The following is a 26165-nucleotide window of genomic DNA, read 5'->3' as shown; positions in this document are numbered from 1 at the left end:
CATTTTGTGCCTTGGCTTTTCTAATTTTGTCCCTACAGACTTGTGTAGTTTGTTTATATTCATCCTTTGTAATTTGACCGAGTTTCCACTTTTTGTAGGACTCTTTTTTGAGTTTGAGATCATTTAAGATCTCCTGGTTAAGCCAGGGTGGTCTCTTGCCATACTTCCTATCTTTCCTACGCAGTGGGATAGTTTGCTCTTGGGCCCTTAATAAAGTCTCTGAAAAACTGCCAACGGTCTTCAATTGTTTTTCCCCTTAGACTTGCTTCCCATGGGATTTTACCTACCAACTGTCTGAGTTTGCTAAAGTCTGCCATCTTGAAATCCATTGTCTTTATTCTGCTGTTCTCCCTCCTACCATTCCTTATAATCATGAACTCTGCCCTTTCATGATCACTTTCACCCAAGTTGCCTTCCACTTTCAAATTCTCAACCAGTTCTTCCCTATTTGTCAAAATCAAATCTAGAACAGCTTCCTCACAGTAGATGTTTGCTAAAAGGTAGATGACAAAACTAGAAAGGAAGTAAAGTTACAAGATTCTAAATGGGCATTAAAAACCAAGGAGTGAAGTGGGCTGGTTTGCAGTAGCTCAGGGAACCAGTACATTTCCCTTAATCTCAGCTTTCCTTGAACCGAAGTGTTCATTTACTTTTCCCCCTGCTTTTATTTATGTTTTAAAGTCTCTGTAGACTTTGTGGTTGCAGAGATTAACTTTTGAAATATGAACTGGATATAAGCCAATTCTGATAAATTGTCCTGAGTCTGCAGATATTCTGAAACAATAGTTCTGTAAAATGTGAAACTTTATCCTATTGGAGGTACTAATTAACATAGTTTAACTGATTAAAGTATTCAGGAAACAAGGCTTTATTGTGAAGGTATTCATAATGAGTGGCATCTTATTGAGAAGACATAATTATTTGTATTATTGTAGGGCCCAGGATCCCCAGTCAAGGACCAGGACCACATTGTGCTAGGCGCTGTACACACAATCCTTGCCTGCTCCAAAATGTTTACAATCTAAGTGGTTGGAGCTTTACTTGAGAGAGCATCCTTGTTTATTTTCTAGTTTGATCCTTGTCTAAAAACCATGAAGAATAATATAACGTTTAAAACTATAAATACCTGCCCCTGTATCTTGTAATAAAATTGTCTGTACATTAATATCATAATCTGTTTTTAAGTACATTGGGCTATGAACAATTTAATCTAGAAGATAAAACTTTTAATGAAGTACTGTCCAGTTGTTGTGTTGTCATCAAAATACTTATCCCATCATGGAAGAAATACAATATAAGCTAGCTGTAATTTCTGTTTAAATTCTATCTTCAATAATAGCTTGTCAAGGTTCCTTCCCCACTCTGAACTCTAGGGTACAGATGTGGGGACCTGCATGAAAAACCCCTAAGCTTATTTTTACCAGCTTAGTTTAAAACTTCCCCAAGGTACAAACTATTTTATCTTTTGTCCCTGGACTTTATTGCTGCTACTACCAAGCGTCTAACAAATATAACAGGGAAAGAGCCCACTTGGAAACTTCTTCCCCCCCCCCCCCCCCCCAGTATCCTCCCAAGCCCTACACCCCCTTTCCTGGGGAAGGCTTGATTAAAAAAAAATCCTCACCAATTTGCATAGGTGAACACAGACCCAAACCCTTGGATCTTAAGAACAATGAAAAGGCAATCAGGTTCTTAAAAGAAGAATTTTAATTAAAAAGTAAAAGAATCACCTCTGTAAAATCAGGATGGTAAATACCTTATAGGGTAATCAGATTCAAAACATAGAGAATCCCTCTAGGCAAAACCTTAAGTTACAAAAAGACACAAAAACAGAAATATATATTCCATTCAGCACAACTTATTTTATCAGCCATTTAAACAAAACAGAATCTAACGCATATCTAACTAGATTGCTTACTGACTTTTTACAGGAGTTCTGACCTGCATTCCTGCTCTGGTCCCAGCAAAAACAACACACAGACAGAGAGAACCCTTTGTTTCCCCTCCACCCCCTCCAGCTTTGAAAGTATCTTGTCTCCTCATTGGTCATTTTGGTCAGGTGCCAGTGAGGTTGTCTTAGCTTCTTAACCCTTTACAGGTTTCTCTGGCCAGGAGGGATTTAAAGGTGGTTAGCCTTCCCTTTATATTTATGACATAGCTTCATAGTCCCATTGGTGCTCTGCGTGTGTCTGTGCTACAGTGCTTTGAGAACCAGCTAAAAAGCAGTAGTCTAAGCAAAAGTCCTCTCATGTATCTGGATGTTTGGGTCTAAGTTTTTAAAAGGGCCAGGGGAGTCAAATACCAGAATTCATTTATTTTTTGTAGTTACTTATTAAGCCTCCGAACAGGCCTGTGAGGTGGTTAAGTGTTATCTTCTTTATACAGATAGTTCTTCTCAACCTCAGAGAAGTGACCCAAATGATCATATAGCACATTAATTACAAGAATGGAACTAATAACTTCCAGTCTAATGTTCTAATCATTAAATTACATCCCCTTCTGTAAAATAAAAAAGTAGCAGTTTAGTGCATGTACTCTCTCCTTTTGACCAGTCAGCTTCTTCTTCAGCCCAGTGTTCACCTAACCAATTTATACCTTCACTGTGGTCTCTCATTACCACAGCAGTGTCCCCAGGACTAATTCACCCCTACTAATACCAGTGAAGAATACATATGAGATGTCAGCAAATTCTCCTTGATTTATATTACTTTCTCACTCTACTTTAATATTTTAAGTGTAAAATCAGGTCTAATTCTCAAATTTACTTGATATCATCTGTATTAGTTTCAATATTAACACACTGTTGTCAGTATATATTTAACATAGTAAGCATTGTTTTTTGTAAATAACAGATTTATCTACGTAAAATGTTTAATAGTAGTTGTAAACTACAGTTCTGAATATACTGATAATTCCAACCTACTGAGCTGAACCAGTGGATCATGGAGATGTAGGAGTGTGAAGTATATTCTCTTACCTTTGTGACTGCTCCAGTAGGGCAGCTGGAATCCTAACTGTTGACTATTTCTTGTTTGCTTTCCTATCTTTTGCCTCTGAGTTGCAGGGTGTGGAAGAACAGAAAGCATAGTTGAACTGCTTGCTGACATGTACAACTGAGTTCTTCATCTTGGCATCTCATAGTTTCCCAAAAAGACTAGGAATCACCAGTGTAAAACATTTAAAAGCAGATGAAGCAATATGGTTTCTCAGTCTATTCATGACACGTTCAAAAGTTTAGTAAGACATGCTTTGGACAATTTTGTGTGAGAATTTGTCATGAAACATTTCTTGGTGTTTCATATATAACATTTCTGATATGTGACAAGTTTACAGCTGAGAAAAATCAAATTTATGAGGAATACTATGTGCCTTACTGTCATTGACTCTTCAATATAATGTGGTATTTTAAATTATATGCCAAAGCAAGACAATCATGTTTGTTAGCATTTATTTTATTTTTAATCCAAAAAAACTCATAATGTTCTTCTAGTAAATTAACAAGAATAAAATTAATGTATCAAACAAATCTTTTGCATATTCTGTATAATTTTTTGTGGCAATTAATGCTCCAAAATCTAATTGCATGATATTAATTGTAACAAAGAATTAGTTATATTGTAATGCAAAGTAGCTCTGTTTCTTTTCCTTCGTAAATTTGCTTGTCAAGAATAATTTGTAAGTTATGCTGACAAACATTTTCACTTTTTTGTCTATATAATTCATTATTTTTTCCCATTGGAATAACCACATTTGTTTTTCTTTTATATTCAACTTCAGTTTCAATATGTGGAATATGGAATAAGTTTGAGTATTATTTTTTGGAACTTAATGGTTCTGTGCTCTGTTCAGTACATGATATCAGTGTCCTGCATGGGTAGGGCCCTACCAAATTTATGGACAGTGAAATCTGGTCTCTCCCTGTGAAATCTGTTTTTTTTCTGTGCTTTTACCCTATACTATACAGATTTCATGGGGGAGAACAGCCTTTCTCAAATTGGGGGTCCTGACCCAAAAGGGAGTTGCGGGGGGGCTCACATGGTTATTTTAGGGGGTTCATGGTATTGCCACCCTTACTTCTGCACTGCCTTCCAGAGCTGGGTGGCCGGAGTGCAGCGGCTGTTGACTGGGCACCCAGCTCTGGAAGGCAGCACCGTTCCAGCAGCAGCACAGAAGTAAAGGTGGCAATACCATACCATGCCATCCTTGCTTCTCCGCTGCTGCTGGCGGCAGCTCTGCCTTCAGAGCTGAGCTCCCGGCCAGTAGCCACCACTCTCCAGCTGCCCACCTCTGAAGGTAGTGCCGCCGCCAGCAGCAGCACAGAAGTAAAGGTAGAAGTACTGCAATCCCCTCTACAATAACCTTGCAAACCTCCCAACCCCCCAACTTCCTTTGGGTCAGGACCCCTACAATTACAACATTGTGAAATTTCAGATTTAAAGAGCTAAAATCATGAAATTTACTATTTTTAAAATCTGATGACCATGAAATTGACCAAAATGGACCCTGAATTTTGTAGGGCCCTGTGCATGGGTTTAGGTCAGTGTAAAGATGAATAGTTAGGTCTGTTCATTTCAGTTATATCACTTGTATTTTCTACCTCCCACATGATGCTGTTGCTGTTAAATCACCATACACATACAAACATGTATTAAATTAACATTAAGAAGCAATAATAAAATCAAATAAAACTTTAAATACATCATAAGCAGGAAGCCTGCCAAACAGTCAGTGGGGTCACTGGATGATCAAGGTGCTAAAGGAGCTCTCAAGGAAGACAAGGCCATTGCAGAGAAGATAAGTGAATTCTTTGCACTGGTTCTCACTGCAGAGGATGAGAGAGGGATTCCCACACCTCAGCCATTCTTTCTAGATGAAAAATCTGAGGAACTGCCCCAGACTGAGGTGTCAACAGAGGACCAGGACAAGGACCAGATGGTATTCACCCAAGAGTTCTGAAGGAATTCAAATATGAAATTGCCTACATAACTCTGGTATGTAACCTATTGCATAAATCAGTCTCTGCACCAGACTACTGTCAGATAGCTGATGTGGCAATTACAGGTGTTAACTTCAGTACCAGGCAAATTGGTTGAAACCATCGTCAAGAATTATCAGACACATAGATGAATACAGTATGTTGGGGAAGAGTAAACACAGTTTTTGTAAAGGGAGATCATGCCTCACCATTCTATTAGAATTCTTTGATAGGGTCAACAAACATGAAATTCAGGAACCTGAATTGGTGGATTATTGATACAAAAGACAATAAATTCCTTCATTGACTAATACTCAAAGGCCAATAGAAGATAAAAAATTCCATTAAAACTCTGGAGAAGAAAACCAAACCATTTTGAATAATGACCTTTTTCAGTGTTTGGTGATAATTTAAAAAAAAATTTAAAGCAGGAAGGAAAAGTTAATCATTACATGTATAAACAACTTTCCATATTGTCTTCACAAAAATTCTTCATTTAGGATACTTGTTTTACTAATGATGGAAAACAGACTATGGCCATTTAGATATCTTTGGAGGAATTATATCTGGCATACTGGACTAACTGACGGAAGTTTCTGTGAAAGTATCATAACCTAAGAAGTGGGACATTAAAGTATTCTATGCTGATAGATGAGTTACACTCAGATAGGAATATTCTATGTTAGAACTATAACGAAATATTTTCAAATTAAAATCACTATTCTTTTTTAATCCTTAGTTGATGTATATATGCATGATTTGTAAGACTTAAATATTGTGATAAATATATTGAAAAATGATATTATAAAGTTATATAACATTTGTATTAAGGACACACTTGAAAGATGACACTCACCATCATGTTTAAATTGACAAAACATGGAGAATATATCTTGGCATAAGGGACAGAAAGCCCAGGTAGTTGTGAAAAGGGGAAACACTTGGAATACCTTTTCCAGCTTCCCCACTTTTTCTAAGCATCTGTGCCTTGACATCAGGGAGACGTGGAGCATTAAAACTATCCATGTTCATACGAACCATACTCATATTAGCTACATCACCAACTCTTGCTCAGAAAGTCTGAGGGTCTTGCAGACCAAACCCCATTAGTCTATGATGGTTGAGTTGATGAACTGTCAGGTGCCTTTGTAACTTTTCCCTTTCCTGTTTATACATTTCTTGTCTTGTATTACTTTCTTCCTGCCCCTCGACTCTGCAAACAAAGCTAGTCTCAACTACCTGCTTTGCCCACAAGCGTCTTTGCACTTCATTCCATGCTATTCTTTACACATGGTCTCTTATTATGAACTTATCTGTAAGCCTGCTACCCTCTTCTCCTTTGAATCCCTTTCCAAGACTCAACTCTGCCATAATACCTACCAAAAATCTGGCAACAAACGATGGTGAGGTTTTGGGGTGGTGAGAAATTGTGGGAGGGACAAGTTAGCCACCCATATGAATGAGTGTGGGAATCTGATACTGAGCCTTGAGAGCTATCGTTGCTCTTCATAGACACTGCAACAGTGCAGTGGACTTCACCACCACATGCCTTGCTCCTGCATTCTTGTGGTATGATGCTGCAATGATTGTGTTCAACTTTCAGCTGACCCAAGGCGTTCCACTTAGTTCTGTGGGGGAAGAGGCTGGTGCTAAAGTTGGCACTGTCAATCAGTGAAAAGTTTCCTTCTTTCAGACTATGGTGCTATACAAACTGGTGCCAAAGTGAGCAGATTCCTTTATTTGAGGCATCAAGACCTGCTAGGCTCCTGAATGGAACTTTTCTGACCCTGATAACTTTTGTGAGAAGTGAAGTAATTCGGGGTGGCTGGCAGGTAACAGCGTCCTGTTGCATAGTGAACTCTCCTAACTCACAAAGAATATATTCAACCAGTTCTGTTGCATCAGCAGTGTATGGGGAGAGTGCCTGACATGGGTGGAAGTCATTTTTGGAGTCTTTGAGTCTTACTGGAGAGGCTGCAGTGGGAAGGTGTAGTGGTAGCCTCCTTTGTTGCTGGCTGTTTGGTGGAGGCAGTGGATGTTCTTGTATGTCTGGCCATTAAAGATTGGTGGGATGGTCATTCACACCAATCTGTACTTGAAAAGACCTATGGAGATGCTGTGACTCCAGACATTGGCACCTCTTCTTGCTGAAGATAATGGATGTGCCATCAGTATGTTGCTCAAACACTTTACTGGTTATAGAATTGGTACTGTTGCTGTATAAGGTACAAACTGAGATTAAATCTTGTGAGGGACATAAAGAGTAACAAGAAAACATTTTACAAATACATTAGAAGTAAGAAGACAATGAAGAACAGGGTAGGCCCATTAATCAATGAGGAGGGAAAGACCATAACAAATGCAGCAATGGCCGAAGTGTTAAATGCCTTTTTTTGTTTGTTTTCACCAGAAAGGTCACCAATCTTAGACTTGTTTTGGCCAGTACTCAGACTGGCCAAAACAATAACATAATGTAGGGACACAGTCCTACAGAGATAGAGATGGGATGGATGACTTAATCCATTGGTGGTCCATGGAGCTACATCTGTTCCTGTGAATCGTGTGTCCTTTTTCAAGCCATGACACTTCTTACTATTGTAGTCTAGACTAGGAATCTCTCAATGTTTCCAGAGGCTTTTTGACAGGCAACAGACAATGAGTACCTTCCGAAACTTGGGTAACTGCTTAATGATAAATGTGTTTTTTGTGTAAATTGAACTGTGATCAGAATTGCAGGTGACCCCAAAATTAGAGGGGTAGCAAGTACATGGGACACAATAAAATTGTTAGGTCCCCCGGAATGATTAGCAGAGTGGTTGACACTGGCAATGGAAGGACATTTGTCCCCCTTTGGTATGAAAGAACATCTATGGAGAGGAACTAAACAGAACAGACACAAAATGGGGTATGTAACCACAAGCTATACCAGTCATATTAAAGTACATTTTTCATTGGTCCTAATGTTACTTTTTTATAAAACCAGGCACTAGAGTTGCCACACGGAATGGCTGAATTTGAATGGTTGAAAAGGAGTGATGCATGAGCACCTCAGTATTTAGACTCATTAACTCAATCTTTTCTATGAATAACTTCTTTGGTTCTGTCCTACCACATGTTCATACTCTCACCCAGATCTTGAGAACTTAGCTCATAACTGAATTTAGCTTCAATGTTACCTTTAAGATGATGGGACTTGTTGACGCAATGACAAAAATAAAGGGGATAATCCACTGTTGGGAATGTAAGTACAGAAGTAAATTGAGTGGTGTGTAATGGTTTCTACCAGACTTAAATTTAGTGTGTGTTTGTATATGAAATAATACATAACATGGAAATGTATACAAAAATTTGTTTTAATAATGCTACAGTTTATTGTAAATCTTATCTATCTTTTCAGTCTCTTGCTGAACAGGCCAAAGCTAGATTGCAGTTGGTTCTTGAGGCGGCTGGTAAGTGATGCTACATAAATATGTAATAGAAGTAATAATTTTACTGCATTGTTTATAATATCACAAAGTGAAACCTCTGTCCCAGTTGATTTTGTCCCCCACACTTTGGCAAATATTGAATCTTTTCCCCACCTTCTCCCATCAAACCAGTGTGGCCGTTCTCATTTGTATACCATCGTTGATAGTGTCTAAATTGTTCTGGGACGTGGAAATCAATGTGTGTTAGTTATCTCCTGCAGAAGAACTAGCATGTGAAGTTCAAATTTGTTTGCTGTCATTGTTCTGGTTTTTGTTTGTTTTATGGGTTCCAGAAAAAGTGTGTGTGTGGTGGGGGATTCTGTAAAAATCTTCTTTAAAGAGGTGAAGATTCTAGGCCTGTACTGCATTTCTGTGCCCTGTTAAAGGTTCTCTTACTTTCTGCAGCAGCACATTGTCCCAGACATGCAAGAAGAAAGATAAGACACAAGGAATGAGATTTAATTAGGTCACAGCTTTAGTAACTTAACTGATCTGTGAGCTATCCAGCAATAACTTGTACAGAGCAATCTGTTCAATACGCTGGAGGACAGCTGTTATCCGTCCACACCTTGTCCTATTATGGTAACTCCTACAGCCATTCTCATGTATGAGGGTTAAGGGGCAGAGGAAAAAGGGTTGTCTCCTCACTGTACCAGACATTAGGTACATCAACACGGTTCTTCAGTTGCTTTGGAAGATGCCCTCCCCCCAAGTCCACTTCCCGTTCTGGCTTATCAGGGAACTGGACCCCTGTTGAATGAGTATCTGTGATGGACACCTGCCACCAGAGGCACCAGCGGTTAGCTTGGCTGATTTCGCCCCAGCCCTGCCAGATTCCCAGATTGTTAACCATTCCGTTAGAAAGGTATATTATTTCTTCCTTGAATAACTCTAGTGTTGGTTATACAATTTTGCGATGGGCAATCATCAACCTTTTCTGACTCTCATAATTTAGCCACTTGTCAATTTACCTCTCTCATGCCCTTGTCCACCTGTGAAATCCTTGCAGCTCCCCTGCCAAACCCTCTGCTGTGGCATCTCATACCAATTATAGTTACCCTGACTCAACTCCTAAACTCTGTCCTATCCCTTTACTGAATCACCACATTATTTCCCCCTATCTGCACACTGATCCATTCATGTGGCCCCTCCCTGACCAATGAACATATAAGAGGGCATCCGCTGACCTCAGAATGTGTTCCTCCAACCAACTCACAGTTGCTGCTGGTCAAGCACATAATGACTCCCTGACCATAGAGAAGGGGCTTGTGTGTCCTCCTTCTGTTACTCAGAAGACAATAGACTTCTACAGAACTCCTGACTCCCCAGCTACACACCTACCTCTCCACCCCTGACCACAAGAAGCTGGCTCTTGCGACGGGGGAAAGAACAGGAACCCCCTACTGCGTCTGAGACTGTGGGGATGCATTTCTCAATGCTATTTTAATACTTGAAAATGTTACTTTTGCCTACTGGTTTTGCCCTTTTATGCTTGGCAAATAGGGCCTCATATTTCTTCTATTCAGAAGTCAACATGGCTATCTCTACTAAGAGCAATGCCTTTAATGAATTAAAATTGTATTTAATATCTTGGATTAGGAGGGATGACAAAGGCAAGAGGTGTCAGCAGTTGATGGATTAGTTCTGAGTCTGTGGATGGGAATTCCTGAGGGTAGTAGTCAGAGCATTGGGGGTTGTATGATGGCTGTACGCTTGAAAGACTATACAGTCATTATGCAGATCAGTCCTTCCTAGTCAATAATAGCATAGGGAATTCCATAATAGAAAAGTGCATGAACAGTCCTGAGGCTGTTACTGTACAGTACCCCAGGGCTCTGACTCAGGCAATTCTGTTTCAGTATCCTCATGGACAATGTGGGACTTTGGACACGTGTGAGACAATTAGAGAATATTAAATTGTTAATTAGTGAATATTTTAAATACTACATCTATGGGTAAGAGCCCATTTTACTTGGGTACAAATTCAGGTGGTGAACAGTATAGGGGGTCCAGTTATGGTGTTGCAGCCTGAAAATTAAAGAGTTCTCAGTGGAGCTTTGTAAGCAGCTCTTTAACATAATTATAAACAATGCAAATATTTCTAGAGTTAATAAGATATCTTACTTCAATTAAATTAACAATTGGTATCAATGATTTTGTAGTACAGATGCAAATAATATAGAAAAAATATGTAAACATTAGTAAATATGCACAAATTACTCTGCTTTGAAATATTTATTTTGTATGCCATTTTGTTTTAAGCACAAGCATATATGTTTGTTAAAAGCATAAGATCAAATTTTCAAAGTGGCCACTGGATTTGGGTTCCCAAATTTTTGGTGCCCAGCTCAATACCTGTGTTTTGGCTGTCAGACATGCTGATCACCTGCAGCTGTACTTCTGTAAAACAAGTACTAGGTGTCTGAAGTTGGGCATCCAGAGGCTACTTTGGAAATTTTTTGCCTAGAATTTTATTTTTTTGCAGAAGAGTGTTGGTGAATATTTTCATTGGCATTTGTTTAATAATTTCAATTAATCGAATGTTGTTCATAGGTGTTTTCCTTGATTTCTTCAGCATTTATGTAGTGTACTCAAAAAGGGCTAGACCATTCATCTGTAATCATATTTGCAATTTTACTGCAGTCCTATTTAGTCCCTAGACCTTACACTTTTTGTTTTTTTCCATATACAACTTTTTGTTGTTTTTAATGCACAAAAATAGGAGAACTTTCAGAATTTCTTACAAATGTTATCAGTAAGTATGGGTGCTGTGCAGTCATTTCAGATCTTCAATTTTAATTTGTATTCTCCTGTTTCATAGATTTAATTGTAAAATATACTTTACAAGTATGCAGTCTTTTTTCTTCTTCCTTTTGGGGACCTTTTTTTCCTAAAGGGAAGTACTTCTTTTGATATTTCCAGCAAATATTCACGTTTTTCAATAATGCAACTAGCACCTTATATTTCATAGTTTCAAATGTATGCATTGTTCTCCATATCTTTTAATATGTCTTTGAAGCATATAATTAAAAAATAGATGTGACAGCACAGACCTCAAAAAGTACAATTTGTTTATACTACTCACAGCTGTCACACCTCATTTTTTAATTTAACACCTTGAAAATGTATTAACAATACCATGAGTTGTATATCATCATGACCTGGGTCCTGTGAATTTCAAGAGACATTTAAAATGGTTCTGACACTTTATAATTTTAAAAATTCACAGCTGGACACTGAAGTTTAAATTGGAGGTGCAAATTGCTCATGGATGACTTGAGAGAGGTTTAATGTATTCGTTTATCTTAATTTGAAATGTAGGGAAAATCCCCTTTCCTGTCTGTATTTTAATGCTGAAAATGGAAAATAAAAAAAAACCCTGTAAAACCCAACTCTGTTGTTTGTTCTTGCTCAATTAAGAATGAAGTTGACAACACTGTTGTGAGAAGGGTGTGGAGAAAGGCTAATAACTTTTTCATTCATTCTTTTTTTTTTGTTTAAAGCAAAATGAGAACTTTTTACCATTATGTCATTTATATGAAGTCCTTCTGTGCCAGAATTTTACCAAGCAGTGTTTTTCAATACAGCTATTATAGCCCTCATTGCTGTAATGTGATACTCTGTTTTGAGAGATTTCAGAGTAACAGCCATGTTAGTCTGTATTCGCAAAAAGAAAAGGAGTACTTGTGGCACCTTAGAGACTAACCAATTTATTAGAGCATAAGCTTTCGTGAGCTACAGCTCACTTCATCAGATGCATATCGTGGAAACTGCAGCAGACTTTATATATACACAGAGAATATGAACCAATACCTCCTCCCACCCCACTGTCTTGCTGGTAATAGCTTATCTAAAGTGATCATCAGGTGGGCCATTTCCAGCACAAATCCAGGTTTTCTCACCCTCCACCCCCCCACACAAATTCACTCTCCTGCTGGTGATAGCCCATCCAAAGTGACAACTCTTTACACAATGTGCATGACAATCAAGTTGGGCTACTTCCTGCACAAATCCAGGTTTTCTCACATCAAGGTAGCCTGTTTCCTCTTGTTTTTTCCTACCCCCCCCCCCAGATGTTCTGGTTTAACTTGGATTTAAACTTGAAGAGTGGTCAGTTTGGATGAGCTATTACCAGCAGGAGAGTGAGTTTGTGTGTGTACGGGGGTGGGGGGGATGTGAGAAAACCTGGATTTGTGCAGGAAGTAGCCCAACTTGATTGTCATGCACATTGTGTAAAGAGTTGTCACTTTGGATGGGCTATCACCAGCAGGAGAGTGAATTTGTGTGGGGGGGTGGAGGGTGAGAAAACCTGGATTTGTGCTGGAAATGGCCCACCTGATGATCACTTTAGATAAGCTATTACCAGCAGGACAGTGGGGTGGGAGGAGGTATTGGTTCATATTCTCTGTGTATATATAAAGTCTGCTGCAGTTTCCACGATATGCATCTGATGAAGTGAGCTGTAGCTCACGAAAGCTTATGCTCTAATAAATTGGTTAGTCTCTAAGGTGCCACAAGTACTCCTTTTGTTTTGAGAGAGTTGTTTTCAATACTGAAAATACAACTCGTTCAACTTTTGAGAATAATAACCTGGGGGCCAGGTACTAGTCCAGGGTTCAGCAGTACTTGTATATTGCAGTATTACTGTAGTTTGTGTTATAGTTTGTCACATCACTTTTTTTAAATTATCTAGCTTTGCTGCCGGCCCACCCTGGTTCCAAGCCCCCACATCCAAACAACGTTCTAAGCAAACATTGCGCACGTTTAAATGAGTATGTTCTCTAATAGATCAGCAACATAACAACGTTAACCGGGATGATGTTAAGTGAGGAGTTACCGTATATAGATATTCCAGATCAGTTTAGATTCTTCAGAAAAAATAGTTTCATTACTATATTTACCTTCTTTCTGCTAACCCATAGACTTACTGATTTAACCACTGTGAACATTCTGTATAATTTAATGTATACACTTATCAACATCAACAGTACAATAATACATTAAGCTACAAATGTAAGCTGAAAGATTGAATTAGAACATGCTGTATATGTGCAGCTAAGTTGACCTAGTGTTGCCATTGCATTTAATTTCATTTTGAGAAAAAGAAATGGCTTCCAGTTAATAAAGTTGGCATTTAAACTGTCCCACTTGAGCTTTTGAGGTTAATCCTTCATCAGGGTTATTTTCACTAAAAATTAAATTATGCTAGAACATGATCTTGAGGGCTTAGGTGTACATACATATAAAACACAAAGTTGCAGTGGTGATAGGTTAACCAGCAGGACTGACCCACCACCAGCTGACATCATGTTAAACACTGCATACCCTTGTCTATACTAACTGCAGTCTTGGTTTACATAACTCCTCATGGTCAAGTTCTGCTACAGTCCAATTTTCTAGTGAAGACAAGCCCAGTGAAGTGGATGACTTGGAGGAGGAGTGAGTTTTCACTTTTATTGCTGCTACTTGAAGAGTTCTTTCTCCAAATCTAGATTAATAGTACAGCAACACATCTGCTTGCATTGGGATGGCTATATTGTTTTAATGGAAAAAGACATACACAATTTTTATGAAAGTTTAAAATTAGCAAAGTATTGTAGAATGCAAAGAAATTGCAGAGACTCTAAAGTTGTTGACTCAATGATTATTTATGCAACATACCATAAATATCACTTTTGAGGAGTTCCAGATTCATTTAGGCATTTCATCTGGGCTATTTCAGTAACAGCCCTTTTACCTGAAGGCAAGGCTGAGAAGATGAAAATCTTTACGATGAGATCTCATTAACAATTTAGAAATGGTGACTGCTGCCCATGTTCAGGAGTAATTTTTAATTGTTTATACCTTTTTGTTTTAAAACGTACCTCTAAACCAAGGAAATGGTATGATATCAGTGAGGACTGTTCCATACCAAGTTTAAAATTTTAGTGCTTTTTTCTTTCCTGAAGCTTGATACAGAAAAGTGTGTGTGTGTGTGTATGTATGTGTGAATGTACATTTTATATATATATATACACACGCACGCACACATATATGTATTTGCAAAGGAAAAAGGGTCTTTTCACTTTTTCAAAGTTCAAAATTTTTAAAAAGATTTTGCTCAAAAAAAAAAAAAAAAAAAGTAGAGAGAGAAATTAGCTTTGGGCATAGGCCAAACACAGAAAATGTCAACCCAAAAGGTGAATATTATTTTGTAAAGTTGATTAGTGTGAAAATGGGGATTGTAATAAATACTGGTTTGCTGTCTTTTTTACTATAATAGATGATTATGCCTAACCTATAGTTCTCAGGCTGTATTTTATTCACATCAACCTGAGTTCCAAGAAAAGATCGGAGTTAGGCTAGTAAAAAAGGATTTAATGCTAAATTCATGCCAATTACTAGAAAGACACAACTGTGTTTTAATTAACTACTGACAGTAATCCTTAGAGGCACTTTCACACTAGAGGGAACTTCAAAAAGAACATTCCATACAAAAAGTTTCATAGCCTCTAATGTACCATATTACTTTTTCTATTGTTTCAGGTAAAGTATTTGTGTTTAAGGGTTTTAAGACTTAAGACTTTTTCTCTTCACAATCTGGAGGATTTTGCTTAATCCTTCATTGAAGTCATAATATTTTATTTGGCATGGAAAATTGTAATGTACAAGTTTAGAAATTTGACATCCTGCGGAATTAAACAGGAGAAGGAAGCTGAAATGTAGAAATACAATAATATTTAGTATCTACAGCATACAAGGCTTGAAAGCTCTTTACAAATGTTAATGATTTCTAATCCCATACAAATGATATGGCCAAAGTTTACCAACTTTGATGCCTAAGGTAAGCTGCATACAAAATTTTTTTAAGAACTGAGGAGTTTGCACAACTTCAGTGGGAATTGTGGGTGTTCAGCATTTCTGAAAAATCCATGTTTAGTGCCTAACTTTAGGCATCTGGTTTGAAATTTTTGATTTGTATTCTTTAAAGTAAAAATGTAGTAAGAGGGTGATGAAAAGAGATGGAGTTAATTTTCACTGATATTTGAAAGTTTTCTTCTGACTTTGAGTTATTGCCATGTGTGGGTTGTCTGACTAAATGTTTAATAATTACCTACATTAGCCATAACATTCATTTTTAAAACCTTTATAGTGAGATATTGCCTACAAGAAGCCTTTGTATTCTAAAATTGTGTTGGTTTTCCATACGGTTCACGCTAACTCAATCTAGTTTCTCTGTCAGTATAGATTAATGAGTCCGCATCTGTGTTCTGAGTAAACCAGGCAGTAGCTGTAGTCACTTAAGTACTCTACATTAATGGTTTTAAGAAACTAATTTGGGTTTATAAAAATTGTTCCTCAGTAGAGATTATTGGTCACAGCTATACATTTATATTTGTGTGACTTTTATTTACTTATCTATCTTAATATTGAAATAGAAGAAAGCCTTTTTAGCGTAGTCTAACAATATGACAGCAACTTACCATGTTTGAGCAGATGTTAAGCAGGCAGTAGTTGAATGTTAATTTTGAGAGGGTGGTATGTTTAAGCCTATCTGAAGTATGTTGCATGTGGGCTTTCCAGACTTAGTTACAATGCTGTGTCTCTTGGGAGAATTTTAAAGCTAAACCTCTTTCTTTTTGTCACTCTATATGGACTCTCTCAAGTCAGTATAAAGCAGATCATCCCTAGGCTAAAGCTCTTCAGCTTTTGTTATTGGGCTCTGTAGACCTGTAATTAGGCCTCCTGGCAGGCCTTGCAGGCCAGTTAATGGTCATATGGAGTTTCTATGAGGCAGACTGGCTTTGTATAAATCCTTCGTAGGAATACGTTTATGGGTCACTTCCTACCAGGACCATGCTTTGTCCCTGTGCCCCACAGGCTGACAGGGAGCAGGTTCCCTTGACCATGGACAGCTCAGTTTGCTACTCACAATCTACTCAGCTAATCCCCAGTGTAAACAGAGGATTTAGCAGAGCTTCTGTCACTTACAGTTGCCAAACCACTTGGGTGTCTGTGATTTCTTTCCCAGACTTCATTACTGAAAGAGAAGAGTATAAGGTTTAGCCTTGTTTGTATCTTAAATATGCACTATTTCTTTTCAGTAGTTTTAAGAAAAACGTTTCAAGGTATTAGAATATGTAGTCTTACTAAAGAACACTGAAATAAGATTAAAACAAATTACAATCTGATAGGTTGTGCTATAAAAAATTTGTATAAGGCACCCATGTTTTTTCATAAAATGTAAAATATGGATGGATGCTTTTAATGTAAATATACTGATATGAAATAACATATGGACATTTTGAACCATTAATCTTACTGTTCACACAAAAGTAGCTCTGAAAGATTCTGTAGTGATAAATAAAATTCTCTTTTTTTCCATATAAAGATGATTACAAAAGATGATCTGGATTTTCAAAGTTCTAGAGTTTAATTGGGTGACTGATCTATTTTTGGAATCAGCATTTCAATCTATTACTAAAAGAGCATGCAAAAATACAGTATTTTTATAGTCAGAATTGTTGAGGGAGGTTTAAAGGAGACTTCAGAATTGTACTGTAAATACGACATTAGCAATATATGCTAAAAACTGATAAATAGAATTCTTAAGGATTTTACATTGTTTGACAGCAATTCTGTATGTTTTAATATTTAACTCATTATCCTCTGCTTACACTGTCAGTTTCCCTCTTTTTGTTCTCCATGGCACACATCTTATTATATTTTTCTTTTTCTTCTTTGAAAAGAATTCAATGGAAAACTATAAATATACTGGTGTAGCTAGTGTAAAAATGAAAATATTGGAGGATATTTGTTGCATGGGTTTTTTCAGTTGTTTTCATTATATATTTCTTCTTAGGGAAGACAAATCTTTATTTGTCCTGGCCTTATCTATTAAATAAATGGTCAAATATTCTGCACTCTGTGGTACCAAAATAGCCCATGACAGATGTGGCTGAAAGGACCACATACGTAGACTCTATGATTTTAGTCTGGTGGAACTAATAGGATCACTCATTACTTTATAGATTCTTGCTTTTCTTTTCTTTAATGAAAGCAGTTTAGTTAAATAGGCTGGCCTTTATTTTGCTCTTTCTCTGGATATGGAAAGATACTAAAGAGGGCATGGGGTAGCAAATATGAAAACATTAAAACTGTCCTTTTAATTGTAATTATTGAGAAATTACTGATTTTTAAATACAACGATGAACTTTATATTTGTAATGGCTTTGTTGGTTGGAGTAGTGTTTTGTGTAGCTCTGCGTAGGGAAACATCATAAACCCTTCCAATTTTTTAGCCTTACATTACATTTTAAAGTAGCAGTTTTAGAAGACTCAGTAAATTGTGTGTGTATATAGAGGGTGTAAAAGCATATAAAGAATGTTACATGTTTTATGGAATTTTAAAATAGTATTATAAATCATCCCATTGAGAGAAATTGCAAGAACCTGAAACACATTCTATGACTCAAATTTCTTTTATTTCTTGTGCTTTCAGTTAGGTATCTTTGACAAGAGTCTATTGAATTTTTTCTCAATAAAATATCAGTTCTGCCAAGAAACACATGGTGATGCATAGAACAAATAACCATATAAACCAAGAATGCTTTGATATAAGGCTTTAAGGATTTTTTGGATAGCAACTCTTGAGTCAAGATAATAAGAACATGACATAGGGATATATGCAGATAATGAAAGACATATGAACATGTAAGGACTGATACACCTCTGTGGGCACAGGCAGGTACAATTTTAAGCTACTTGCACCAGCTGCACCCAAACTGCACCCAGGTAGCACAAGCTGCACCTAAGGTGTATTCAGCAGTACTGCTACTGCCTTCTCCCAGGAATTCCACCAAGAGATGGCAGCTTTAACTCTAGAGGGAACGCCACAGGACTCCAGCTGGTGAAGGCTGTCTAGGAGATGTGTTGAAACTGAGGAGGTGCTCTGGTTGCTGTTTCCAGCCCACCTCAGTCTGCCACTCCAATTTTATGAGATGCTCTGGCTGACTCCAGATGGCTTTTGTAGATAAAATCACCTTCATTCCTCTGTCCAGGTGGACTTTCCACCACTGGGTTCACAGCCTCTGTTTTGGTGCTGGAATAAATGCTCCACAGACTACAAAATTGCATGTTCAGAACTGTCCAAGAAGCAGTTCACATTCTGCTCTATTAATGAGGGCAAACTACTTTAAATTATATATATTAACCTCAGAATAAAGATTTAAGGTCAGAGCTCATGAAACAATGGAAAGTTTCTCCTGGTGAGTTCGGGCTGCTTCCCTTCATTCAGAAAAGTTTCTTCTTTGAGTAGCTGCAGCTGTGTATTCCACTTAGGGGTGTGTGTGCTCAGCGTACCAGACCCAGAGATTTTTACCTAGCAATACCTGTAGAGGGGTGACACTCGAACTTCATGGTCATAGCCCCTCCCTACCTATATGAGGTGGTGCCACCCTGGACACCTTCCCCCCACCCCCACTTCCTTCTTACCCTGCATGGCTGGAGTCAGAACTCGCTGTGGTTTTCAACTTCACAGTCCTCTTTTCAGTGACTTTTTTCTAGTTGCACTCCTAATATAGAGTTAGTTAGACTTAGTGTGCGTTAATTGTACTTTGTGTTCCTGGTGATGCCATCACTAGGGTTTAAACATTGTCCATCATGTGTAGGGGCCCTCTCCAATAACGACCCCACATGCGGGGCTTGCTGTGTCTAGACAAAGTCCACATGAAGAAGTGGTGTTTGATTTACAGATCAGTCACAGAATGGACTCAGGTGGCGAGGGATCTTCATCTGAAGCAGCACCTGGTTGAGCAGGTCGTGTGGCCTGCTTTGGTACTGAAGCCTTCATCAGATCGCAGGTCGCCCTCTGATTTGGACAGTGCTACCGCTTTGTGTCCTTCTCCAGAAAGATAGAGGAATTGTTTCCCATTGAGTGTGCTGAGGAAAAGATCTCATAAGACCAATGAGACAGGTCCCATGGGGACTTGACTCCCTCCTCCAGAAGAAGTGTGGATCAGCACAGGGTGAAGATGGATACATTGGATGGAATAGGTCCCATTAACTACTCCCTGGAACTGCACAGGAAGGTCAAAGACTCTGTGCAGTTGACTCCCATTCTGGTCCCAGGGCGTCCATTGACTCCAGTACTGATGAGGATGATGCCAGCACCAGCTGCTTCTGCCTATGTCGGTGGCATATCAGGCCACAGAGGACCTCCTCTGACTTTTTGTCCTGACCTCTGTTGGTCCAGGACTTTGCCAGGGCTGCATCCTTTATAGCTCCATTAGCTGGACAAGCCACTGAACCTATGGGTCTGTCGGCACCATGCCCTGATGTTGAGTTGGGATCTTACTCTTCCCTGCTCTCCATCACTTCAGCGAAGGCCATTCATGGAGCACTGTATGTACCAGGATTGGTACTGGTCCCAGGGTTGGCATGGGGAACCCTGTCCTGGTGTCTACTGGCCAACAGTGCCCTATCCATATTAGTGGTCTCTGTAGAATCCATGAGCTGCTCTTCAGTCGCGGAGATCCCACTCCTCATCTTGCTTAAAGCCAAAATCACTGGCTACGTCTGTGGCAGTGACTATCGATCCACCACAGGTCGAGGTACTGGTGAACCTTCCTCTTGAGGAGCCTCCAGAGTCATCCCACCTGAGCCCATTAGCCCTGGAGCAGGATCTGGCTCTGGCACAGTTAAGTACCTCATCCTTGACCCCGGGCAATTCCAAGGTGTCAAGCTCTTCCTGCCCTTCAGTACTGATGATTTCAAGGCATACTAGGACCTGTTGAAGAGCATGGCTGCTTCTGTGGGTGTTCAAGCGGAGTTCCTGCAGGAGAACACATACACAAGTTAGTGATATCCTGCAGCTGTTTGCCCTTGGAAGAGTCACCCTATTAATGATGCGCTCCACGAGCCTGCTTAAGTCCTCTTGAGCATGCCAGCTTTGGTACCACTTGCAGCTGAGCACATAGAAAAGCACTCTTTCATTCCCATGCATAGATGTGAGGGTTTTAATTCCCATCCAGCCCCAAATTCCTCAGTAGTAACCATGGTGAACAATAGAACTCAATAGAGTAGATTTAAATCCACCGCCAAGGAGAAGGACTCTACACCTCTTCTTCCTTGCAGATAAGAATTGCTAATCAGACAAAACTGTTGTCCAGGTACCACTTTATCAGTTGGATGGCTATGTCTTAATTCATAGATGAGCTGCCCAAGTCCTCAAGGGAGGAATTTTGGGCATTTGTCACTGAAGGCTACTTCTTTGCAATTTTTGCTGGATGTCTCGGATACTTCAGCAAGAGTGATGGCCTCTGTGATGACTATGAGGAGGTCTTCCTGGCTGTAGAATTCAGGCATTGCTCTCAGTGTCTTCCCTTGGACGTTGAGGATTTGACCTTCAACGATTAGGCACTGTTCTCAGATAAAACAGACAAGACTCTGCACTCCTCCTTCAAGGACTCCAGGGCTACCTTTTGGGTGTATGCACTGGTAGTGCAAAGGCGCCACTACGGTGTTCAACACCAGCAACAACCTCAGTATCATTCACCACGCATGTTAGGGCAGCCTTTCTGTCCCCCAAGACAGCGGTACCCCCCCAGAAAGGAGCATAGATCCCACAGGAGAAAGCAGTCATGTATGAGGTTCGAACAGTCCACATGCCCTCCCTTGGCACCTCCCCAGCACCCATTTTGACTCCTTGGTCCAGAGCAGTGTCTCAGTTGTCACTCCCTTCCTTCCCTCCCCCACCCCCATTTGGGGACAGGCTGGCTTGATCACCACTGACAGCTGGGTCCTAAGCATCATCAAATCGGGCTCTGCCATCCAGTCCCCCTCCATCCCTCCTTCTCACTCTCCTTCCCTGTGCCTCTTTAGGGATGCCCTCACAAGGTATTGCTCCTTGAGCAGATTCACTCTCTGCTCACGTTGGAAGCTTGTGGTGGAGGAGGTTCCACCAGATCATCTGGGTCAAGGTTTCTGTTCCTCGTACTTTTTGGTGACCAAATCCAAGGAAGGAAGGGCTAAGACCCATTCTTGACCTTTGCAGCCTCAACAAATATATCAGGTATGTGAGGTTCCAAATGTCAACTGTCCTCCCTGTATTGTCTTAGAATGACTGGTTTGCTGCCCTGGACCTTCAGGATGCCTACTTTCATGTGGTGATTTTGCTGAGCTGCAGAAAAATCCTTCGATTTGTTGTAGCGGAATGCCATTTCCAGTATATGGCACTTCCCTTCCTCCTCTATACTGCCTCACAGATTTTTACCAAATGCATGGCCATCATCATGGCATAGCCCAGAAAGAAAGAAAGGGATCCATATCTTTGTGTATTCAGAAAACTGATTACAGAGCTCCTGATCCAGAGAGGACGTCCTTTCTCACATCAATGCCACACTGCGCTTGCTTGAGCATCTGGATCTCATCCTAAACACTACAAAGTCAACTTTGTTTCTCCCTCAGAAAGTAGAGTCCATTGTGGCCCTAATAGATTTTACAAGTGTGAGAGCATTTCTGTCAGATGTTTTTAGGTGACTCGCCACTTCTGCAGTCTCAGCCTTCTGCAACAGTTTGGATGTGCCTGAGGCTTTTGGGCCACATGTCCACTTGCACTCAGGTGGTTCCATTCACAAGGCTGCATCTTCACCCCCTCCAAATGTGGCTCAGGTCAGTTTACTGTCCGACTCTTCACTCCTTGGACGTATGGGTCCCTCTTCCTCCACTGGTCCTGGACTCCTTAGAGTGGTGGAGACTTCTTGACAGTGTTCAGGGCGTTCCTTTCATCTGGCCCTTACCAGTCATGACTGTTGTCACCAATGCCTCTCTGATGGGCTGGGGAGCACATCTGGGGTTGAGTCCAAGATGTGTCATTGGAGCAGGTGTCCTCTCTGCATATCAATGTGCTGGAGCTTTGGGCCATTTACAAGTGTCACACTTTTTGGGTCCATATTGGGCTCAGTGGTTCACATATTTACTGACGATACCATGGTGATATATTATGTGAACAAGGAAGGAGGGCACACTCCAGGATGCTCTGCCAAGAGGTAATCCTGTTATGGTGGTTTTGCATTGTGGCGAGCATCACTCCAATAGCCAACTACTTGCCTGGGGTTCAGAATCACCTTGTGAACCATCTCAACAATATTTTTTTTTTTTTGCTGAGTCATGAGTGGTCTCTGAAGACAAGCATCCTTGGGACTATCTTCATAATCTAAAGCAGTCTAACAATCAACCTGTTTGCTACAAGGGACAACAGGACAGGAAATGTTGCCTATTCTGCTCTCAAGGGGACTTCACTCCAGGTTTCCTGTCAGACACATTCCATCTCAGTTGTTAAGCGCCTCTCTTCTATGCCTTTCCCCTCATCCCAGTCATCTGACAGGTCATCTTCAAGCTGAAGGTGTATCGCATCAAGCTCATTCTCATTGCCCTGGCATGGCCGGGGCCATGCTGGCTCTTCAATGTTCTTGTGCTGCAATTCAGCCTCCCATACCGCTTCTTCTCTATGCTGACATACTCATATCATAGCCACACCTTCCACCTTATGCTTAGCTTCCTGCATTTCAAGGTATGGCTGCTGCATTGCTGAATGGGGAGGAAGACCAGTGTTCAATGGTTGTTCAGCAGATTCAACTCAACAATAGAAAGTCCTTTATCAGGATGGCCTCTTGCGCAAAATGGAAACTGTTTTCCATGTGATCTTTGACCCAGGGAATTCAACCAATGCTGGCTTCCGTCCAAGACATCTTAGAGCAGGGATGGGCAAACTTTTTGGCCTGAGGGCCACATCTGGGTGGGGAAATTGTATGCAGGGCTGGGGCAGGAGGTTAGGATGCGGGAGGGAGTGCGGGGTGTGGGAGGGGGTGCGGTGTGCAGGAAGGGGCTCAGCGCAAGGGATTGGGGCAGAGGAGGGGTGCGGGAGCATGAGGGGGCTCAGGGAAGGATTGGGGTGCAGGAGGGGTGTGGAGTGCAGGAGGGGGCTCAGGGTAGGGAGTTGGGGTGGAGGAGGGGTGCAGGAGGGGTATGGGATGCGACAGGGGCTCAGGGCAGGGAGGAGGGGTGTGGGGTGTATGGGGGGCTCAGGGAAGGAAGTTGGGGTGCAGGAGGGGGCTCAGGGTAGGAGTGCGGGAGAGGACTCAGGGCAGGGGGTTGGGGTGCAGAGGGTGTGATGGGGCTCAGGGCATGGGGTTGGGGTGCAGCAGGAGGTTCGGTGCAGGAGGGGTGCGGAGTGCAGGAGCAGTTCGGGCTCCGGCCTGGTGCTGCTTACCTAAAGCAGCGCCAGGGTGGCAATGACGCACACTGGGGCCAGGGCAGGATTCCTGCATGCCTGCCCTGGCCACATGCTGCGCCGCTCCGGGAAGCGGCTGGCACCATGTCCCTGCGCGGCCCCTGAGGAGGGAGGGGCAAAGGGCTCTGTGTGCTGCCCTTGCTACGCCTCCAGGTACCTCCCCCAAAGCTCCCATTGGCCACGGTTCCCCATTCCTGGCCAATGGGAGCTGTGGGGAGCAGTGCCTGGAGGCAAGGGCAACGCACGGAGCCCTCTTCCCCACCCCCGCCCCTGGGCTCCAGGGACATGGTGCCGGATGCTTCTGAGAGTGGCGCGGTGCCCGCAGCGCCATGGGGGGCAGTCCCAGGGGTGAATCCAAAGCCCTGAGGGGCTGGATCCAGTCTGCAGGTCGCAGTTTGCCCACCCCTGTCTTAGAGTACTTGCAGCGCCTTTAGTCTTCAGGACTTGCACGTAGTTCATTGAAAGTACATCTGGCAGCGATATCGGCATTTCATCCCCCTTATACAGGGAAGATCAGTCTTCTCCAATTCCATTGTAGCAAGATTCTTAGAAGGGCTGCCTCCTCAGATTTGAGAGCCGGTTCCTTTGTGGGGCCTTATTATGGTTGGATAGGTGCTGATGAAACCTCCGTTCAAGCCCCTTGCATCTTATCCCTTCCCCCTCTTATATCAGAAAACTGCATTGTTGGTAATGATAACGTACGCCGGGGAGAGAGAGAATTGCAGGCTATGATGGCAGACCAAAATTCTCCAGACAGGGTAACTTTACTGCCACATCCAAAATTTTTGTCTAAAGTGGTTTCTGAGTTTCATTTGAACCAGGTGATATACTTACCTGTATTCTTTCCTAAGCCACGTTCATCTTCAGGGGAGCAGAGTTTCCATACATTAGACATCAGGCGAAGTCTAATCTTCTATCTGGACAAGACTAAACTGTTTCTTGCTTCACCTTGTCTTGTTATATGTAGATCATATGAAGAGTCAAATAATCTCTTCACGGACGATTTCTAGATGGATAACATCCTTTATCAACAAAAAGAAAAGGAGGACTTGTGGCACTTTAGAGACTAACAAATTTATTTGAGCAAAAGCTTTCGTGAGCTACAGCTGAATGCATCCGATGAAGTGAGCTGTAGCTCATGAAAGCTTATGCTCAAATAAATTTGTTAGTCTCTAAGGTGCAACAAGTCCTCCTTTTCTTTTTGCAGATACAGACTAACACGGCTGCTACTCTGAAGACATCCTTTATCAAGACTGCATACAAAATAGCTTCGGCTATGTCCCCTCAGCGGGAGCGAGCTCATTCAACAAATGCACATGCAATGTCAGTAGCATTCCTTAGTGACGATTCCATATTGGACGTTTGCAGGGCTGCTACATAGTCATCCATATGTACATTTACCAGTCATCATGCCATTATTGCATCTTCCAGGTAGGATGCAAGCTTCAGAATCTGTGATACATAGTTTCAGAGTAGCAGCTGTGTTAGTCTGTATCCGCAAAAAGAAAAGGAGGACTTGTGGCACCTTAGAGACTAATAAATTTATTTGAGCATAAACTTTCCTGAGCAACAGCTCACTTCATCAGATGCATTCAGCTGTAGCTCATGAAAGCTTATGCTCAAATAAATTTGTTAGTCCTTAGGTGCCACAAGTCCTCCTTTTCTTTTTGTTGATAAAGGATGTTATCCATCTAGAAATTGTTAATTTCATGAACAATACAGCAGACACCCCTCCCAGATGAGGATAAGGAGGTAATTCTGGGCCACTACTGGAACTTCGCTTTTCGATATGGCTGGACATGGCTGTCTTTGTATCCTCTGTATCTGGTAAATTTTTCAAGACTTTCAATAGCTATCTGTAGTAACTTGGAAATAATGTAACATGTTTGACTAATGTGTAGAGAAAGAAATGAATTTAATTATAGTCTTTTTCATTTTCTAAATTACCAGCAAAGGGGAAAGGAGTGGTGAGGTGTCAGGTCACTAGAACAGATCACTTTTATGGAATATCAACCATCTAATTGAGGGTGTTCCTCCATTATAACCAGAGTTCGCAAGTTGCGTATTCAGTTAAATTCCCTACTGCCAAATAGCAACAAAAATGGCTTTCTGTCCGTCTCTAGGCGATTGCAACTTTTTTACCATAATCCATGCCTTTGTCACCTCTAGACTGGACTCCTGGAATTTGTTCTCTTAAATAATTTAGAAGCTGAGGATATGGCAGTGTGAGGCATTTTTCGAGTTAAGCAGTTCTTGTATGACACCAGTTCTCTGGGACCTACATTGGCTCTCCATTGACTTCTGGTGGAACTTAATTGTTCACACTGAGCTAAGTGGCCTGGGACATTGCTACCTGAGAGACCACTTCTCTCCCTATGTAATACTTCCACAGCTGATGTTAACAAAGGATCTAGAGCAGGAATTCCCTTGTTATATATGCTGCTGGAAGGGC

The 26165-nt window shown here is 40.8% G+C and overlaps 1 protein-coding gene across 1 annotated transcript in view; it reads left to right on the top strand.

The window, feature by feature from the left end:
- RSRC1 (arginine and serine rich coiled-coil 1) overlaps positions 1 to 26165 on the top strand; it is a 369693-nt gene that overhangs the window by 167140 nt on the left and 176388 nt on the right. Inside the window, exon 6 of the mRNA XM_084638898.1 lies at positions 8373 to 8424. Within this exon, the coding sequence (XP_084495024.1) occupies positions 8373 to 8424 (52 nt within the window). The remainder of the gene's footprint in view (positions 1 to 8372; positions 8425 to 26165) is intronic.

The sequence above is a fragment of the Lepidochelys olivacea genome (genome assembly GCF_965140295.1).
Source record: "Lepidochelys olivacea isolate rLepOli2 genome assembly, chromosome: 9".
Lineage (NCBI taxonomy): Eukaryota > Metazoa > Chordata > Testudines > Cheloniidae > Lepidochelys > Lepidochelys olivacea.
Note: the sequence above shows the minus strand (reverse complement) of the source record. Positions and strands in the feature narration are given on the sequence as shown.